The following is a 20348-nucleotide window of genomic DNA, read 5'->3' on the forward strand; positions in this document are numbered from 1 at the left end:
GTCAGTCATGCTACAGATTTGATTTTATATTGTTTTCAGTGTCTGATATCAGGAGGCACATGACATGATAATGTCCCATTTCAGGTGGTGATAACTTGGTTAAAGTGATTTCTGCCAGATTTCTCTACTACAAAGTCACTACTTACCCCTTTGTAATTAGTAACTAACTTATAGAGAGCTACTTTAAGACCAATTTCCCATTTCTCATCAGGCTTTCACCTAGTTTTAGCATCCATGGGTGATTTATTTCTGAACCAATTTTTATTATGATGGTTACCAAATGATAATTTTCCAATTCCATCATTTCTTCTAATTTATTAGCTGGAATTCTACTGAAGAAGCAGGTTCCCCCCTCTATTTAATATTGATATTTATTTGTTTAATCTACTTATACCCAAGTTTACTCATGAATTCTTATTTTGTTCAGTGAGCTAAAATTCATTACTATAATTATTTATTTTGAGACTCATATTTGGCCAATGGGAGGCCCTTCAAATTGGCTTCTGTGTTCTTTTGACATACACCCATCATTCTGTGAATACTTCCTTAATGTCTTGCATGTTAAAATGTTCCAAGCTCATTTTACATTTTTCCTGGAATCAGCCATTTCTCCCAGGAGTTCTGGTTCCTTTAGTGGATAAAGGTATTTAGAAACCAAGATCTGGACATTGGGTGAGGAGCAACATTTTTAAAAGTTTAACATCTCACAAAGTGATGGGTTTAAAAAAGAACCCTCTTTTAAATGTCTTACATGAATTAAACATAATTTCCATTACTTTGTATTGTGTTACATTCTTTTTAGAAGAGTCCGTGGAAAGCAATGTATAGTTATGGTCTGCAAGGTGTGTTATCTTTAAAAAATTTAATATTGTCATCAATTAGTGAAAATTATCCCCAATTAGAGTGCCAATAGAATATTGAACAAAAGGATCAAACTCCTCCTTCTTTTTTTTTTTTTTTTGGCCTTTTTCTGATATCTTTCAGATGGAGTTGCAAGATGATGGGATCACAATGGGTTTTGAGCACAGCTTATCAAAGGACATTATTTCCATTATAAACAATGTCTTCCAAGCCCCCTGGGGGGGCTCCCACACCTGCCAGAAAGAAGAAAAAGCAATTGAGTGTAACTTGTGTCAATCTAGTATTCTCTGCTATCAGCTTGCTTGTGAACTCCTGGAGAGACTGGCTCCCAAAGAAGAAAGCCGACTGGTGGTAAGCAGTTGAAGAAATGAGATGAGCCATGAATAATAGTAGTCAAGACTGCCGTAGATGGTGGAATGAATCTTCTCCAGTATTACCTTATGCTCCATGCTGGGTAACATGTGCAACTGTGTTAAAAGAAAGTTTCCCTGTTCCTTTCACCAACTCAGGCTCCTGGTAATAGATATGAAATGAAGCTATCTTACACAGAAATCTTGAGTTAGAATTCTTTTTTTTTTTTTTTTATAAATTATTTATTTTTTTTTTTACTTCACAATATCTTGAGTTATGGTTGTAACATATTTATTCATACAGTTTTCATAAATACAGTGCATTACTGGTATTCTTATTTTTCATCCTGGCAACAATTTAATATTTTAAATTAATTTTCATTGAACTAAAGTTGCTTTACAATGTTGTGTTAGTATCTGCTGCTGCTGCTAAGTCGCTTCAGTCGTGTCCGACTCTGTGTGACCCCGTAGACGGCAGCCCACCAGGTTCCCCTGTCCCTGGGATTCTCCAGGCAAGAACACTGGAGTGGGTTACCATTTCCTTCTCCAATGCATGAAAGCGAAAAGTGAAAGTCAAGTCGCTCAGTCGTGTCCGACTCTTAGCGACCTCATGGACTGCAGCCCACCAGGCTCCTCCGTCCATGGGATTTTCCAGGCAAGAGGACTGGAGTGGGGTGCCGTTGCCTGTTAGTTTCTACTGTATAGCAAAATGAATTTTACTGGTATTCTTGAAATAATTTTATCACAATGTTTTGTTACAAAGTTTAGGTAACAGTGAATACTACAAAATATACACATCAAATATTGAGTAGGTAGACTGGATGTAGACATGAAAATTCCTGATTTAACCTCAGTGTGTAAAATTCATTGACTCTGTCAACAACCAATAAAGCTTTCATTTCATTTTCTGCTTTTTAAGAAAATTGTTTAAATAAGGAATAGCTAATATATGCCATAAATTAGCTACTTCATATATTAGTTATTCCCTGTTTGGGCTATTTACCATCTTAGATACATACATCACCACCCTCATACCATCATAGGTAGATGAACCTGAATCATTCAAGCCAGTGTTCCACATCCTTTTTCTTCCCCCAGTGTTTGTATAGGTAGAAAGTGACTTCATAAAAAAAAAAATTCTTTTGAGGTCTAGTATACATGCAGTAAAGTGTTTCTTCAGTTTTTAAATACCTTTCAGCCCATGTAACTCATTAGTCTTACTTGTCACAATGTACTATTCCTGCGATATGGTCTTGTAAACTCATTGGGAATATAGTTTACATCTATTATCTACAACAGTCACAGTAATAGATGGTTTGAGAACATCATTTAACTTAATGTCTAGTCAGGAAGATGTTTAAGTAAATGAAACACCATAAGACAGAGTGATGAGCATAATGAGAGAGAGATGAATGAGGTAATTATGAGAGAACAGAAAAGGGACGAGTCCAGGTTAGATGTGTGTTAGAGGTGGGCAAGATCTTCCCAGAGGAGATGGGTTCTGAGTGCCTCTATGAAGGAAGAGTGGAGTTAATGAAATGAAGGTGATAGAAAAGAAGCCCTTTGAGACCTAGGAAGCTCTCTGCTTAAATGATACAGAGGAAAGAGGATGATGATTTACTCAGGAAACTGTGTAGGTCATTGTTGATAGAGCAGAAAGATAGAAAAGGAGAGAAAGGTAGGGTCCATTTTAAAATCACATTTATTAAAGGCTGTGTCTGCTAGACTAAGAAGTATGGGTTTTATCTGAGTGATAGTGGGGGACTCCTGAAGAATTTTAATCAGGGTGCTGCTATAATTTGATGAATTTGAGAAATTCTGCCAGTGGAGGAGAGAGATAAGAGGATTTGGATACCCGGAACAGGAATCTAGTCAGAAGATTAATTGATCACTCAGGGACAGGGGAGCCTGGTGGGCTACCATCTATGGGGTTGCACAGAGTTGGACACGACTGAAGCGACTTAGCAGCAGCAGCAGCAGCAGGGAAGAAACAGGGGAGCCTGAACTAAGGTAGTGATGGTGGTGATGAGGAGAAGTCACGGGACTGATGGATTTTTAGAAAAGAGAATTGACAGCACTTGGTGTTTAGTTAGTGTTTTTTTTTTTCCATCTGTGTTGTGCAGCATGTAGGATTTAGTTTCCTGACTAGGGACTGAACCTGTGTGTACTGTAGTGAAAGTGCAGAGTCTTGACCACTGGACTGCCAGGGAAGTCCCTAGTTAGTGTTTAGCGTTGGAAAAATTGAGGGTAAATCCATGTTTTGTGGTCTGGGAACTGATGATATTGCCATTTACAGAGAATTATAGGTGAGTTACTGGGTATATGCAGAAGAGTCAGTATGCACCATATTGAATTTTATGGAACTCAGTTTGTAATTTAACTTAACATCTTGTTCATGGGTGACCTAGGAACAGGGCCAGTCTCATCAAAACTGAAGCTGGCAAGGATATTCTTCAGAACCTTCCCAGACACCATTTTAGCTCTGAATTTTTTCTTCTTTTGTATCCTATCAGTATCCCTTTGTGTATCCCATCAATCTTTACCTGCTTGCTTTGAGCTGGCAATCAAGTAATTCTTCAAATTTTTACTGGTTAAAGTGTTAAATAAGGAGGATATTTTAAAATTTTATTTTTAAAAAGTTTTAAGTTTCATTTTATATTGGAGTATAGTTGATTTACAGCATTGTTTAGTTTCAAGTGTACAGCAGTGATTAAATTATGCATATACATATAACCATTCTTTTTCAGATTCTTTTCCCATACAGGTTGTTATAGAATACTGAGTAGAGTTCCCTGTGCTATACAGTAGGTCCTTATTGATTATCTATTTTATATATATTCAGAGAAGGCAATGGCACCCCGCTCCAGTACTCTTGCCTGGAAAATCCCATGGACACGACTGAGCAACTTGACTTTCACTTTTCACTTTCATGCATTGGAGAAGGAAATGGCAACCCACTCCAGTGTTCTTGCCTGGAGAATCCCAGGGACGGGAGAGCCTGGTGGGCTGCCGTCCATGGGGTCGCACAGAGTCGGACACGACTGAAGTGGCTTAAGTTGCTTCAGTCGTGTCCGACTCTGTGCGACCCTATAGACGGCATCCCACCAGGCCCTCCCGTCCCTGGGATTCTCCAGGCAAAAACACTGGAGTGGGTTGCAGCAGCAGTGTGTATATATTAATCCCAAACTCCCCCCAACCTTTCCCCTAAAACAGGATGATTTTAAAAGAGGATATTTGAAGGTGGAACTTCAAAGAAAGAATAAAACTGGAATAGGAGGATAACTAGAGATGGATATTTTAAATAGTAGCCATACCTAGTATGTACTCTCTCTCTCTTTCTTTTCAAATTTCTTCCACTCATTTTTCAGCTTATTATATATCTGTATATATACAGATGTGGTGTTAAGTATATTCACATTGTTGTATAGCCAATCTTTATAATATTTTCATCTTGCAAAACAGAAACTCTATACCCATCAAACAATAATGCTCATCCCTCCCTCCTCTTAACTCTGGAGAATACCATTTTACTTTCTGTTTCTATTACTTTGACCCCTATAGATACCTCATATAAGTGGAATCATACAATATTTATCCTTTTATGATCAGCTTATTTCACTTAGCGTAATGTCTTTGTGCTCAAATGCTTGGTTGCATCCCACTCTCTGTGATCCCATGGACTGTAGCCCATCAGGCTCCCTCTATCCATGGGATTTCCCAGCCAAGAATACTGGAGTGGGTTGGCATTTCCTACTCCAGGGGATTTTCCCAACCTATGTATCAAATCTGTGTCTCTCGTGTCTCCTGTATTGGCAGGTGGATTCTTTACCACTAGTGCCACCTGGGAAGCCTGGCATAATGTCCTCAAGGTCCATTCATATTGTATCGTGTGTCAGAATTTCTTTCCTTTATAAGAGTGAATAATATTCCATTGTATATATTTGCTATATTTTGTCTATTTGTTCATCTGTTGATGAACACTTGGGTAGGTATACCTAGCTCTCTTTAACTCACATGTTATAGAAATGTCTTGCTCCAAAAAATTTGACTTCCCCCAACCACCAGTATTTGCATCCAAATATGTTGATGTGAGGGCTTCCCAGGTGGTGCAGTGGTAAAGAATTTTTCTGTCAATGCAGGAGACACAAGAAATGCAAGTTCAACTGCTGAATTGAGAAGATCCCCTGGAGTAGGAAATGGCAACCCGTTCCAGTATTCTTGCCTGGGAAATCCCGTGGACAGAGAGAGGAGCCTGGCTGCCTACAGTCCATGGGGTCACAGAGAGTCAGACACGACTGAGCACACACACACATATTGACGTGAACCCCTTATTATTCTCTGCTAATTAAGTACTGTTAGTGAACAAAATGAGCATGGGTTGGAATTGCTAGGTAATTGAAACAAGCACAGGAATTAAAGCAGAGGTGAGAAAGTGAGCCTAGGAAGTTTAACAACGTTTTTAAGATTTTTTTCCCATATGTATTTTAAGCTAATGAAAATGTTTCAGAAAACAGCTGATCTACATGTCCTTTAACCATTATGCCAATAACCATCATGGAGGAAGTGCCTTTGCTCCCCTGGAGTTCAGCACAGGGCCTGGGACCAGCAGGTGCTCACCTACTTTTTGTTCACATCCCCGAAGGGCTGCTCATCCGGCTGCTTGTCATGTTTGTTTCAGGAGCCCACAGACAGCCTTGAAGATAGCCTCCTTTCCTCCAGACCAGAGTTTATTATAGGCCCTGAAGGTGAGGAGGAGGAGAATCCAGCGAACAAGCATGAAGAGAACCCTGGCAACCGCCCCGAGCCCATGGAACATGCTGGTAGGTGGGCTGTGGCTTATCGGGAGTAGTGGGCACATCCCACCCAATCTGCACTAACATTCAGGACCTGGGTTGCTTAGACTACTCTAGACGTGGGCAAGTTCAGACTGTGCACATGAACCATTTCTCTCAAGATTATGAAGTGAACAGATCCAGGGCATGCTTCTGGTGGAGCAGAAGTCCCTGAGCACGTTTATGGCAATAGGAGCTTGTGAGCGACAAAAACCCACCCTGTCAGTGAAGGCAGCGTCTCCACATTGAATCGTGTTCAGTGAATTGTGTTCTCTATGGAGAAGTAGCTGTGAGCTAAGGTTGAAGGGCCAAACTCTGGGAGACAGTGAAGGACAGGGAAGCCTGGCGTGCTATAGTCCATGGGGTCACAAAGAGTCAGACACGACTGAGCGACTAAACAGCAACCACCAAGTGGAAGGTGGCAGCACTCTTGAGAGCGACTCGGGTCATTTGGCCAAAGCACAGTGCTTTTGGATAGAGGTGGCCAAAGCTGCGCCCTAGGGCTTTGGCTGGGACCTTGGATGGGCTCATCGTGAGCAGCTGTACAAGTCATACTCTAAGCCTACTTGGTTGGCTCTGCTCAGAGCTGGGAAGAGGGATGCCCTCATTCTAGTTTGCTTAAAGGCTCTGTGTAGGCTAACTGGGAGCAGCAAGATGGCAGGAAGAGGCCCCAATGAAATCATCTCCAGCTCTTCAAACGCTGAAGGGGTTTCAGGAATTTAGGGTGTGACCTCACGTCCCTCTGGCAAAGCCTGGTTTCTGGATCTGCACTGTGGCACTCTCTGAATTTGTATCTTCCTGCTTCCACAATCCTGAACTGTAGGTATAACTGGCCCCTGGGGGACCCGCTCCCCAGAACCAAAGTTTGGGAAGCACAGGCTTTCCATCACCCCTTCAGTGAACAGCAAACATTAAATAACTATTTTGGGGGCTCCTTTTCAGCTCATGGGGCATCTGATCAGACCAGGGTAACTACATTGTTAGTACAAACTGCTTGGTTGGAACTCACTGCTTCAGCAGGAACTGTATAAATAGTTGAGGGTGAATATATTGACTTCCTGGGTGGCTAAAGTGGTAGAGAATCCGCTTGCCAATGCATGAGATGTGGGCTTGATCCCTGGGTCAGAAAGATCCTCTGGAGGATGAAATGGTAACCCACCCCAGTATTCTTGCTTGGAGAATCCCAGGAACAGAGGAGCCTGGCAGGCTACAGTCCATGGGGTTACAAAGAGTCAGACATGACTGGCACACACACACACATACAAAATATTGACTCACACTATTTAGAACCATTGACATTTAGATAAGGGAACACCTAAGATCACCTACTTCATTGGTTCTCAGCATGTACTAGAAGTTGTAAATCTCTGTGTTTTCTTTTGACCATCCTTAATTGGGTGGCAGTTGGTGAGAAGACGTGGGCAATGGATGAGGAGATCCAGGCTCCCCACCCTGCTTCAACCAGGGTGCTCTGTCTTATGCTATTTCATATGTTGGAGTTCCAAGCAAGATTCTGTTTCAACAAAGGATTTCATGGAAAGAGATTTGAAGCCTGCTGATCTAGGTCAGCCTTCTCACTTTGTGGATGAGGAAAGTACATCCACGATGGTTGAGCATCTTGCTCGTGGTCATGTAGCTTCTGTTGTTCACTCCTGATTTATACTTTATGCTCAACATGATTCCAAAATGTAATGGAGCATCAGGGTCATCTGAGGAGTTGAAAGACAAACACAGTGAAATGAGCTCCACCTGCTCACCCTTGATCCTGGGTATACTGGGGTGGGAGACTGGAAATTGGTAACCCAAATATTGTGCAACTAGTTAGTGGCAGGGATGAGACTAGAACCTGAGTCTCTGGGTTTACTTAGACTTACTAATTATTTCCTAAGGCTGAGGTCCAAGCCATGTTTCTATCAGGAATTAATGCCTAAGGAAAGCATGGATTTCACTTATTTTTTTTTCTCTGAAAGCCACATGGTAGATTTAGTCTTTTTAAAAAAATTAATTAATTTATTTTAATTGAAGGGCAATTACTTTACAATATTGTGGTGGTTTTTGCCTTACAGAGACATGAATCAGCCATGGGTATTCATGTGTCCCACCATCCTGAACCCCCCTCCCATCACCCTTCCCTACCCTATCCCTCTGGTTGTCCCAGAGCACCAGCTTTGAGTGCTCTGCTTCATGCATCAAACTTGTACTGGTCATCTATTTTACATATGGTAATATTCATGTTTCAATGCTATTCTCTCATATAGTCTGACCCTTGCCTTCTTCCACATAGGCTAAAAGTCTGTTCTTTACATTTGTATCTCTTTTGCAATGTTGCCTGTAGGGTCATCGTTACCATCTTTCTAAATTCCATATAGTGGATTAATATGCTTTCTGACTTATTTCACTCTATATAATAGGCTCCAGTTTCATCCACCTCATTAGAACTAACTCAAATGTGTTCTTTTTTTTAAAATAGCTGAGTAATATTCCACTGTGTATATGTACCACAACTTCCTTATCCATTTGTCTGCTGATGGACATCTAGCTTGCTTCCATGTCCTGACTGTTGTAAACAGTGCTGCGATGAACACTGGGGTACATGTATCTCTTTCAATTCTGGTTTCCTTGTTGTGTATGCCCAGCAGTGGGATTCCTGGGTAGTATGGCAGATCTATTTCTAGTTCCAGTTTTTAAACGAATCTCCACACTGTTCTCCATAGTGGCTGTACTAGTTTGCATTCCCACCAACAGTGTAAGAAGGTTCCTTTTTCTCCACACCCTCTCCAGCATTTATTGTTTGTAGACTTTGTGGTGGCAGCCATTCTGCCTGGCATGAGATGGTACCTCATTGTGATTTTGATTTGCATCAAAATTCACCAAGCCAGACTTCAGCAATACGTGAACCAAGAACTTCCTGATGTTTAAGCTGGCTTTAGAAAAGGCAGAGGAACCAGAGATCAAATTGCCAACATCCACTGGATCATGGAAAAAGCAAGAAAGTTCCAGAAAAACATCTATTTCTGCTTTATTGACTATACCAAAGCCTTTGATGTGTGGATCACAATAAACTGGAAAATTCTGAGAGAGATGAGAATACCAGACCACCTAACCTGCCTCTTGAGAAATCTGTATGCAGGTCAGGAAGCAACAGTTAGAACTGGACACGGAACAACAGACTGGTTCCAAATAAGACAAGGAGTACGTCAAGGCTGCATATTGTCACCCTGCTTATTTAACTTATATGCAGAGTACATCATGAGAAACGCTGGACTGGAAGAAACACAAGCTGGAATCAAGACTGCCGGGAGAAATATCAATAACCTCAGATATGCGGATGACACCACCCTTATGGCAGAAAATGAAGAGGAGCTAAAAAGCCTCTTGATGAAAGTGAAAGAGGAGAGTGAAAAAGTTAGCTTAAAGCTCAACATTCAGAAAATGAAGATCATGGCATCCGGTCCCATCACTTCATGGGAAATAGATGGGTAAACAGTGGAAACAGTGTCAGACTTTATTTTTTGGGGCTCCAATATCACTGCAGATGGTGACTGCAGCCATGAAATTAAAAGATGCTTACTCCTTGGAAGAAAAGTTATGACCAACCTAGATAGTATATTCAAAAGCAGAGACATTACTTTGCCGACTAAGGTCCGTCTAGTCAAGGCTATGGTTTTTCCAGTGGTCATGTATGGATGTGAGAGTTGGACTGTGAAGAAGGCCGAAGAATTGATGCTTTTGAACTATGGTGTTGGAGAAGACTCTTGAGGGTCCCTTGGACTGCGAGGAGATCCAACCAGTCCATTCTGAAGGATATCAGCCCTGGGATTTCTTTGGAAGGAATGATGCTAAAGCTAAAGCTCCAGTACTTTGGCCACCTGATGTGAAGAGTTGACTCATTGGTAAAGACTCTGATGCTGAGAGGGATTGGGGGCAGAAGGAGAAGGGGATGACAGAGGTTGAGATGGCTGGATGGCATCACTGACTTGATGGACATGAGTCTGAGTGAACTCTGGGAGTTGGTGACGGAGAGGGAGCCCTGGCGTGCTGCCATTCATGGGGTCGCAAAGAGTCGGACACGACTGAGCAACTGAACTGAACTGAACTGATAATGAGTGATGTTGGCCATCTTTTCATGTGTTTGTTAGCCATTTGTATGTCTTCTTTGGAGAAATGTCTGTTTAATTCTTTGGCCCATTTTTTTATTGGGTCGTTTATTTTTCTGCAGTTGAGCTGCAGGAGCTACTTGTATATTTTGGAGATTAATTCTTTGTCAGTTGCTTCATATGCTATTATGTTCTCCCATTCTGAAGTCTGCCTTTTCACCTTGCTTATAGTTTCCTTCATTGTACAAAAGCTTTTAAGTTCAATTAGGTCCCATTAGTTTATTTTTGTTTTTATTTCCATTACTTTGGGAAATAAGTCATAGAGGAATCTTGCTGTGATTTATGTCAGAGTATTCTGCCTATGTTTCCCTCTAAGAGTTTTATAGTTTCTGGTCTTACGTTTAGATCTTTAATCCATTTTGAGTTTATTTTTGTGTATGGTGTTAGGTAGTGTTCTAGTTTCATTCTTTTACAGGTGGTTGACCAGTTTTCCCAGCAACACTTGCTAAAGAAACTGTCTTTTCTTCATTGTATATTTTTGCCTCCTTTGTCAAAGATAAGGTATCCACAGGTGTGTGGATTTATCTCTGAGCTTTCTGTTTTGTTCCATTGATCTGTATTTCTGTCTTTGTGCCAGTACTACACTGTCTTGATGACTGTAGCTATGTGGTACAGTCTTAAGTCTGGCAGGTTGATGGATTTCACTTATGATCTAATAACCTGTACTCTTTCTGTGTAAATAGATTTTTTTAACCCAACATAGTGCACAAATCAATTAATTGCCACTTGAATAACGGTTAAAATCAAGCAATTGGTTTTTGTAAATTACACTTCCCTTGTGCTTAATTGTTTGTGAGCTCCACTTACCTAAACATTTGCTCTGTTCGTCTCCCCTAAACACCACTTCAGGCTCTGGTCACAGTTTCTGGTCTACTTTTCCTCTCTTACTTTCTGCTGTTTGCAGGACACAGTTGTCTCCTCAGGGAAGAGGAATTATTTTCCAAGACCAGCCTTGCCTGCTGCTGAGCACCCTGGTCCTGCTTCTGCTTTGTGGGTCGTCAGGAGGGGTTCTTGAGCTCTTCTGATGGAGATTAGAGGAATGCTCTATTGATATATGTTCAGTGGTTTCCTCCTCTTTCTAGAATATTTCCTGTTTCCTGTTTTGTGGCCTGGCACCTATTTCTTACAGTAGTCAGATATGTCCTCCATTAAAAATATTTAAAAAAATTTTTATGCTAGACAAAGATGGTTTGACTCCCAGTATCTCTCATCCTAGGAATTGCCAAAACTTATAATAGTGATTTCAAAACATTTTATGCTAGTTTCTACATTTGAGAATTAACTTCTGAATTCTTTTCTCTGTCATGCCTCATTTACAATATGCCTTCCTCAAGCCACCTCCCCCACCCCCAACTATAGAGGCAAAGGTCTTTTTAGAGATCTTCACAAGAAGATAAAACCATGAATAGTTCTCACTTAAATATTCTCAAGTCTTTAAAAGTATCCTTTTTTCGCAAGAGTAAGTCCTGTGCATGTATGAAAAGGATACATGTGAATCCTGGGGTAAATCCTTAGGTGTTAATACAACTTGCATATGTCTCTTTGAAAGTGAAAAAGAAAGTGAAAGTGTTAGTTGCTCAGTCGCTCAGTCATGTCCGACTGTTTCTGACCCCAAGGACTGTGTAGCCCATCAGGTCTTCTGTCCATGAAATTCTCCAGGAAGAATTCTGGAATGGGTAGCCATTCCCTTCTCCAGGGGATCTTCCTGACCCAGGAATCAAACCCTTCCTGCACTGTAAGCAGATTCTTTACCATCTGAGCTACTAGGGAAGCTCACTTCTCTCTTTAATACCTGCATTCCCCAGTGTCTCAGATGGTAAAGAATCTGCCTTCAATGCAGGAGACCCAGGTTTGATCCCTGGGTTAGGAAGATCCCCTGGAGAAGGAAATAGCAATCCACTCCAGTATTCCTGCCTGGGAAATTCCATGGAGAGGAGCCTGGCGGGCTACAGTCCATGGGGTCGTAAAGAGTCAGACATGACTGAACAATTAACATTTTCACACTATACTATCTCTCTTTCAAAAAAGAAGGCAAACCTAGCCAAGCCCTAGGCCCCTCCAGGTATCAGTGGAACTAGGTGCCCACAGGAGCATAGGGCTGGGCTGGGGTTGCTTCAGGGAATGAAAGATATCTGAATACACAGTGGAAGTTGGAAGCTGAGGATCCTAAATCTAGCTTTCTTGCACTTGCATTATGGAAAGTATATATGCTTACTTGGAGAACAAAGAAATACTTTACATAAATATTTTTAATATATTCTATTTACATATTTACTTCTCTTCATTTTATGGTCTTGATAATTCATGAATGATGGGGAAAAGAGTTGTGCTAACTTGTGTGTAATTATTTCTTCCTAGCAATAAAGAATGATACTGAAAGAAAGTTTTGCTACCAGCAGCTTCCAGTAACGTTGAGACTAATATACACCATTTTCCAGGTATATTTTTTGAGATATTTGAATATTTTATTTGGTAGCATTGCCATTTGTGATAACTCAGTAAACATGTGGTTCTTTGCATAGGAAATGGCTAAGTTTGAAGAGCCAGACATTCTTTTTAACATGCTCAATTGCCTGAAGATCCTCTGTCTACATGGAGAGTGTTTGTACATGGCTAGAAAAGATCATCCTCAATTTTTAGCCTATATTCAGGATCATATGCTAATTGCAAGGTATGTCTTCCTAATAGTGTTTTTGTCTGTTTCTATTTTAGATTTCATCTGCGAAAATCAGTGTTAGAATAAGGCTTATCAACTCATTGGGTTATTTCTCTTAGTCAAGACAGACTAATTTGCCTATAGGAACTACTTTCATTTCTTTTATATAGTCTAATTTTTCAAGTATATCAATATGAGGAATAGTAATTTGCTAGATACTGTAGAAGTAGAAAAGGCAAAATAAGGATTATTTTATGCCTTTTAATTGTTAGATGACTTAAGAATATAGTGTATGCTAGAAAAATGTCAATTGGTATAAGTTAATAGATACCAAGTACAACTGAGTAAGACTCAACATCTTACTTGAAGTAGTACTGCTAATAAGCATCTAAATCTCTCCATATATTGTCTGAAAAGTTATTTTTTAGAGATTGCTGAAGCATTTTGAGAAAAATAATAAAACATTGTCCTAGATTTACTAATTATTTTCTTCCTGACAACCTTAAAATAACTGTTACAGTGTTCTTGGAAATAAGTAAAAAATATTATTCTCATTTAATATGTAAGCAAATGAGATAATTAAAAAACATAAGTTTGGTTCAGGTTAACTTGGCTTCCCAGGTGGCTCAGTGGTAAAGAATCCACCTGCCAGTGTAGGAGACGCAGGTTGGATCCCTGGATGAAGAGGATCCCCCAGAGAAGGAAATGGCAGCCTACTCCAGTATTTCTGCCTGGAGAATGTCATGGGCAGAGGAGCCTGGAGGGCTGCAGTCCAGAGGGTCGCACAGAGTTGGACACGACTTAAGTGAGTTAGAATGGAAAGTGAGGCTGGAGGTTGGGACTCGAGTGAAAGGCCTTTGAAAATAGAGGCTTTGTTGTTTGAAGTCATGTCTGACTCTTGTGACTGCATGGAACTGTAGCCTGCCAGGCTCCTTTGGCTGTGGAATTTCCCAGGCAAGAATACTCAAGTGGGTTGCCATTTCCTTCTCCAGTGGATCTTCCTGCATTGTGTCTCCTGCACTGGTAGGTGGATTCTTTACCACTGATCCACCAGGGAAGCCCAATGTTTACATTTGTTGATCTAATTATAATAATATAGACATGTCATGGTGGCTCAAAGAATCTGCCTGTAATGTGGGAGACCGCGTTCCATCCCTGAGTCTGGAAGAAGGGCATGGCAACCCACTCCAGTATTCTTGCCTGGAGAATCCCCAGGGACTGAGGAGCCTGGCGGGCTACAGTCCATTGGGTTGCAAAGAGTTGGACACGACTGAGTGACTACACTACTACTACTACTTACTTAACAGTATTTGGAGATCTATGGAAGATTTTGAAACAACGAACAGGGTCAGAATTGTACTTTCATCACATGAGTATGGAAAAAAGGGGCTTCCCTGGTAGCTCAGCTCATAAAGAATCCACCTGTAATGCAGGAGACCCTGGTTTGACTTCTGGGTCAGGAAGATCCCCTGGAGAAGGGACAGGCTATTCTTGGGCTTCCCTGGTGGATCAGACAGTAAAGAATCCACCTGTAATGCAGGAGACCTGGGTTCGATCCCTGGGTTGCGATGATCCCCTGGAGGAGGGCATGGCAACCCACTCCAGTATTCTTGCCTGGAGAATCTCATGGACAGAGGAGCCTGGTGGGCTACAGTACGTGGGGTCACAAACAGTCAGATGTGACTGAGTGACTAAGCACAGCACAGCACGTGAAGAAAAGAGATCACTGGGGACCATCCACATATGAGGGTATGCAAAGAGCTTGCAGAGGCTTTGGGAATGTTAAGATATAATACAGAACTCCCTTCTGAAAAGTTTGTTCAAAGAAGAGGGAATGATCAGATACTTGGAGGGGAAAAGAAGTAGATGTCAAGTGTTTTTTGAATCAAGAAGTTTGAAACATTTATGGTCCATAGAAAGGAGTAGAGGAAAGGGAGTAGTTGGTGGAGCCAAGTCCTGGAAGGCAGGCACATGTGATCAAGAACAAGGGTGGGGAGAAAGAGGAGGGATGCCTTTTCCTTTGAAGGGAGATGCATTTGTAGGAAAAGGAGAAGTGTCAAGGGGATCATAACAAGTAACTAGAACCTTAAGAATAGTAAACGCTGATGTCTTTCTCTGAGAGGGAGAGGGCGATAAAGATTGAGTTGGGAGCTTGAAGAATATGGAAAAAAATATGGAACAGGTTGCATGAGGGAAGCAGTAAGGCATCAGCAAGAAATCAAAGAAGCACTAGCCTTGGGATCTTGCCGAGGTGAGCTGGCACCTAACTGTGATGGGCCAGGAATGTAGGAATTTGTGGATTTTTTTCACCAGTATTCTGGGGCCTGGAAGTGGATAAAAGTAGGCAATGGGTTTATTCAGGAGTGGGGATTAGTGCTTTGATTATGGTGGAAGGTCAGAGGGATGAGGAATTCCAGAGGATCAAAATGGTTGACTCTGGGATCCTGTCTAAAACTGGAGGCAAGCGAAGCCAAAAGAGGTTTGACGTTCGGGGGAAGAGTACAGAAAAGAGGGAAAAATAGCCTAAGTCAGGATCAGAGGTGGGAACTGAATGTTCTCAGCCTTAAGATAAAGGCCACTGTGACAGGAAGCGGTGGACCTGTGAGACCATGGCTGGATTCACTAGAGACATTGGCAGAGGCTTGGATGAGGAGGAAGTCTAGCAGGGACCACATTCAGCAGGGAAGGGAGAGGGGACAGGGCCCTATAAGTAGATGGCATGGGTTTCAAAAGAAAGAGGTTGGTAAGAGAAGGCCTGGAGGAAGCCATGGAAAGCAAGGATTGTGTGGACCTAGTGAAGACAAGGGTGAAGATTCATAGAGAGGTTAAGGGGAAATTGTGTTACCAGCAAGATGTCAGGTTTCAGATAAGATGGAGGGGGAAATATGCTAGTTTCCTAGGCTGCCCTAAGAAATGACTGCAAACTGAGTGGCAAAAAAATTTATATTCTTGCTTGGAAGTCAAATGTCATTTTGATTCTGGTATTAACTTTAGAGCCAAAGAGGAAACAAAACAAAATAAACCAAAGTGAAAACAAACAAAAGCCATACTTTAGATAATTGAATAAAAATTTTGAAAATATTATTACTAAAAATATGCATTCAGAATTATTCTGGCATGTATTGTTAGGGACTTTGCTTTAACTTACTAAGGTGCGTTTTTGAGCAGTATTGGTCTGATTTTAGGAATGGCAAGTATTCCTAAGATGTTACCAGGGATGCCTCTCCCTTTCTGTTAGTTTTCTCTCTCTCCTCCCCCACCCCTTTCTCCCTCCCTGCCCATTGCTTAGCCTCGTTCTCTCTGTGTTGACTTCTTCTCAGCAGGCTGCCCCTGTGAGGTGGGACAGGGTGGCCAGCAGATCTAGAGCCACATCTCACTTCATTCTTGAGATTTCAGAATACATACCAAAGCCTGGAAAAGGATGCTAGGTCCAAAGCCTGGAACAAGATGCTTGGTCGCATGCCCACCCCTGGACTAATCACTCTATTCATTACATTGAAGTATTCTGATTAGTCTGGGCTTTGTGTTCACTCTTAGAATAGAGAAGATGGGGGAACTTGATTAACAACCCTGCCAGTTGGTGCAGAGGCTGTTCTTAATAGGAAAAGAGTTGTCTGCTAGAATAAGAATAACAGGATGCTAGGCAAACAAAACCAATAAAATTCTCCAAATGTTCACTATAAGAGCATTTTCAAAAATCACTTATCACCTCATCACCTTAATATAACTAATATCAGTTATTATTTAACAGTCATTGTCCATTTCTGTGCCTGGATTTATAATATACAGTTTAAAACTTTATGTTAACATGCAATGTTAACTGGTAGCATTTTTCTGTGTTCTTATATAAAAGTAATTTCTTAAAAAAAATTAACATAGGAAAGGGCTTCCCTGGCAGTTCAGTGATTAAGGCTCCACCTTAATGTCGGGGTTGAGGGTTCGATCCCTGGTCAGGGAACTAAGGTCCTACATGCTACAGAATGCAGCCAAACATTTAAAAAGAATTAACATCGAAAAAGAACATAGAAAAAGAGTGTATCAGAGGACTATAGTCTTGTGAATGAGCATCCCTACCAGCTATCTGTTAATGACACTTCCCATAAATTAAGATAATAAGATTTATTTCTAGAAAGTTTGTTGTAACTGTAACCAATTTGCTTTTTCTTGATTCCCCAGCCTGTGGAGAGTCGTCAAATCTGAATTCTCTCAGCTGTCTTCGTTGGCAGTTCCTCTCCTTCTTCACGCTTTGTCACTTCCTCATGGTGCTGACATCTTTTGGACAATCATAAATGGCAATTTCAACAGCAAAGACTGGAAGATGAGGTTTGAAGCAGGTACCACTGTATTAGCTTAAAAATTCTCTCTGGTTCACAAGGTAAACCAGATGTCCAGTCATGATATCTCTTTCTGGCCCTACCTTTTCCTCCCTTCTTTTTAGAAGGTGTTGTCCTGCTTGCTAGTGTTCTTTGTTGGCTCTACTTAATTGAGCTTCCTTGATAATAGAATTTTTCAGAATGGTCTTTAGGTAGGTTGACCCTCTCTAGGTTTGTCTAAGATAGTCCCAGTGTATGCCTATTGTCCAGAAGTGCTTATTAATTGTACCCTTGTTTACTCTCAAAGGGGTCCTAGTGTGAATGGTAGTCAGCCTAGTAGGTTACTTGCAATGGAATACCTGGAAATGTTTGCTTAAAATGCAGATTACTGGGCCTCATCCTAGACCTACTGCATCAGAATTTTAGGAGGTGAGGCCAGAAATCTATATTTCTAACAAGTTCTCTCCAGGTAATTCAATGAAGTTTGAGAAGCTCTGCTGTAGTACTCTTGCCATTGAAACATCAGGGACCAAGTCTGCAGTGATGCTTGTAATTCCTAGTGCTTAGAATGGCAGGTTCCTAGAGGAGCATGGTATGGAACGAACATGGGTGTGTCTTAGTCTTATATCTGCTGGCCTCATTGTCACTGTAATCTGCTGGTACTCCCACTCTCAAGGGGTAGCAAGCAGGGTTGGCACACCACAGTGAGCCTGGTCAGAATGGTTTGGTATATTTTAGTGTCTCAGAAATTTTGCAGAGAAATGGAAGTTCCATCAGGTGAGTTAATTACTATACCTTGAGTTTAGTTCCCTAACATCTGATCCCCTCAAGGAGTTCTTGCTTTTAATGTCCCATGAATCCCAGGGCTGGTTTATTTATGTGACAGCACATGATATTGTATGAAATTAGAGTAAAACTTTCTAGCAAAAGACTACACGGTATTGGCAACATTTTATAGACATTTGAATACCAATAAAGCTGTTAAATATCTGATTATGTTGCTTTTCTACTCAAAAAATTTTAATAGGTCTTTAGATGCCTAGAGAATAAAGTTCAGAGTCCTTAAACTGACGTTCAAAGATTCCCATGGTCTAACTGCATGTGTTTGCAGCCTTATTTCTCGCTTTTCTTTCTACATATGCCATTGCTATTTCTCCATTGCTTTTTGCTTTTCTTTATCCATGTGTTGACCATTCTGTGCTCTCCATCTGAAGTCCTCTTCCATTCAAGTTCAGTTCAGTTCAGTCACTCAGTCATGCCTGACTCTGTGACCTGATGGACTGCAGCATGCCAGGCTTCTCTGTGCATCACCAATTCCTGAAGCTTGCTCACACTTGTGTCCATTGAGTCAGTGATGCCATCCAACCGTCTCATCCTCTGTCGTCCCCTTTTCTTCCTGCCTTCAATCTTTCCCAACATCAGGGTCTTTTCTAATGAATCTTTCTTCCATTCAAGGTCCCATTCAAATGCCACCTCCATTTCATGAGTCTTCAAATGCTCCCACAGGGTTTCACTTTCTCTGTTTGTTCAGTGGAAAGTCATTTCTTTATCCTCTAATCTCCCGTAGCATTTTATTTCTACCTTGTTAATGGCAGTTCCAGCCTTTTACATTACATTTCTGTTATTATTGTACTTGTGTTATCTCTTTTAGTTGACTTGACTTTGAAGTCAAGATCTGAGAATCATTCACATAATTAGTCTGCCTGAGAAACCATAACAGAATACCATAGACTGGGTGGCTTAAACAACACAAATTTATTTCTTATCATTCTGGAGGCTGGGAAGTTCAAGATCAAGGCTCCAGCTTATTGGTTCCTTTGTGAGGGTTCTGTTCTTGTCTTGTAGATGACTGCCTTCTTGCTGTATCTTTACATGGTGGAGAGAGAGAGAACTCTGGTCTCCCTTCTTATTATTATAAGTTCACCAATCCCATAATAGGGAGCCTACCCTCATGATGTCATCTAAACTTAATTACCTCCCAGTGTCCCACCTCCAAATGCCATTACATTGGGAATTAAGATTCCAACATATCAGTTTTTGGAGGGGATACAAACATTCAGTCCGAAGCAGTTCATTTTTCCATTTACTTCCGTCTCCCCCGAGTACTTAGAATGATCTCTTTTGTTGTTGCTCTTCAGTTGCTCAGTCATGTCTGACTCTTTGCAGCCCCATGGACTGCAGCACGCCAGGCTTCCCTGTCCATCACCAACTCCCAGAGCCTACTCAGACTCATGTCCATTGAGTTGGTGGTGCTATCCAACCATTTCATCCTCTGTCATCCCCTTCTCCTCCTGCCTTCAAGCTTTCCCAGTATTAGAGTCTTTTCTAATGAGTTGGCTCTTTGCATCAGTTGGCCAAAGTATAGGAGCTTCAGCTTCAGCATCAGTCCTTCTAGTGAATATTCAAGACTGATTTCCTTTAGGATGGACTGGTTTGTTCTCCTTGCATTCCAAGGGAGTCTCAAGAATTTTCTCCAACACCATAATTCAAAAGCATCAATTCTTCGGTGCTCAGCCTTCTTTACAGTCCAACTCTCACATCTGTACATGACTACTGGAAAAACCATAGCTTTGGCTATGTGGACCTTTGTCCACAAAGTCTCTGCTTTTTATATATAAAATATTTATAGGTATATTTTATATAACAAAAGTAGAATGATCTCTTAGTTTTGTATATACATGTATATAAAAAAATGAATTTGTAAATTTATTGAATAAGTACTATATGTACTAGGTACTATGGAAGTAACAAAAATAGTGTGAACAGATTCCTGCTCTTAAGGGGCTCTTAATTTAATTGATTGACCAAATATAAACATGTAAGAGGTTAAGAAACTAGAAAGGTACAAATATAATTCAAGATCACAACAGGAAATATGTCATATAGCTATATATGAACACACAAATGCCACAGGTAAGTGAGTTGTAATTTTGCAGGTGTTCATGGGATGGAAAGGACATTCTAGAAAGTCAGAGTGACTTTACAGAATAGCAGAATTTCAGCAGCAAACTCTTTAAGGATGATAGAATGTCAAAAGTGGAAAAGAATAGAAGGAATATTCTCTCTAGGCTGCTGGAAAGCTTAAATAAAGACCTGAAATGTCTTTGCGTGGAACTATATTGCTTTACTAGCTACTATAACTTTTATAAAGCTATGTTTAAAGAGTGGCTGAAATAATT

General features: G+C 40.9%; 1 protein-coding gene across 3 annotated transcripts in view; it reads left to right on the forward strand.

Moving 5' to 3' along the window:
- UNC79 (unc-79 homolog (C. elegans)) overlaps window positions 1-20348 on the forward strand; it is a 275479-nt gene that overhangs the window by 148649 nt on the left and 106482 nt on the right. For all 3 annotated transcript variants that reach the window (XM_018066543.1, XM_018066542.1, XM_018066544.1), the window contains 5 exons: window positions 985-1212; window positions 5890-6031; window positions 12559-12638; window positions 12723-12871; window positions 17033-17190. In XM_018066543.1, coding sequence (XP_017922032.1) covers window positions 985-1212; window positions 5890-6031; window positions 12559-12638; window positions 12723-12871; window positions 17033-17190 — 757 coding nt within the window. The remainder of the gene's footprint in view (window positions 1-984; window positions 1213-5889; window positions 6032-12558; window positions 12639-12722; window positions 12872-17032; window positions 17191-20348) is intronic.

The sequence above is a fragment of the Capra hircus genome, chromosome 21 (genome assembly GCF_001704415.2).
Source record: "Capra hircus breed San Clemente chromosome 21, ASM170441v1, whole genome shotgun sequence".
Taxonomy (NCBI): Eukaryota; Metazoa; Chordata; class Mammalia; order Artiodactyla; family Bovidae; genus Capra; species Capra hircus.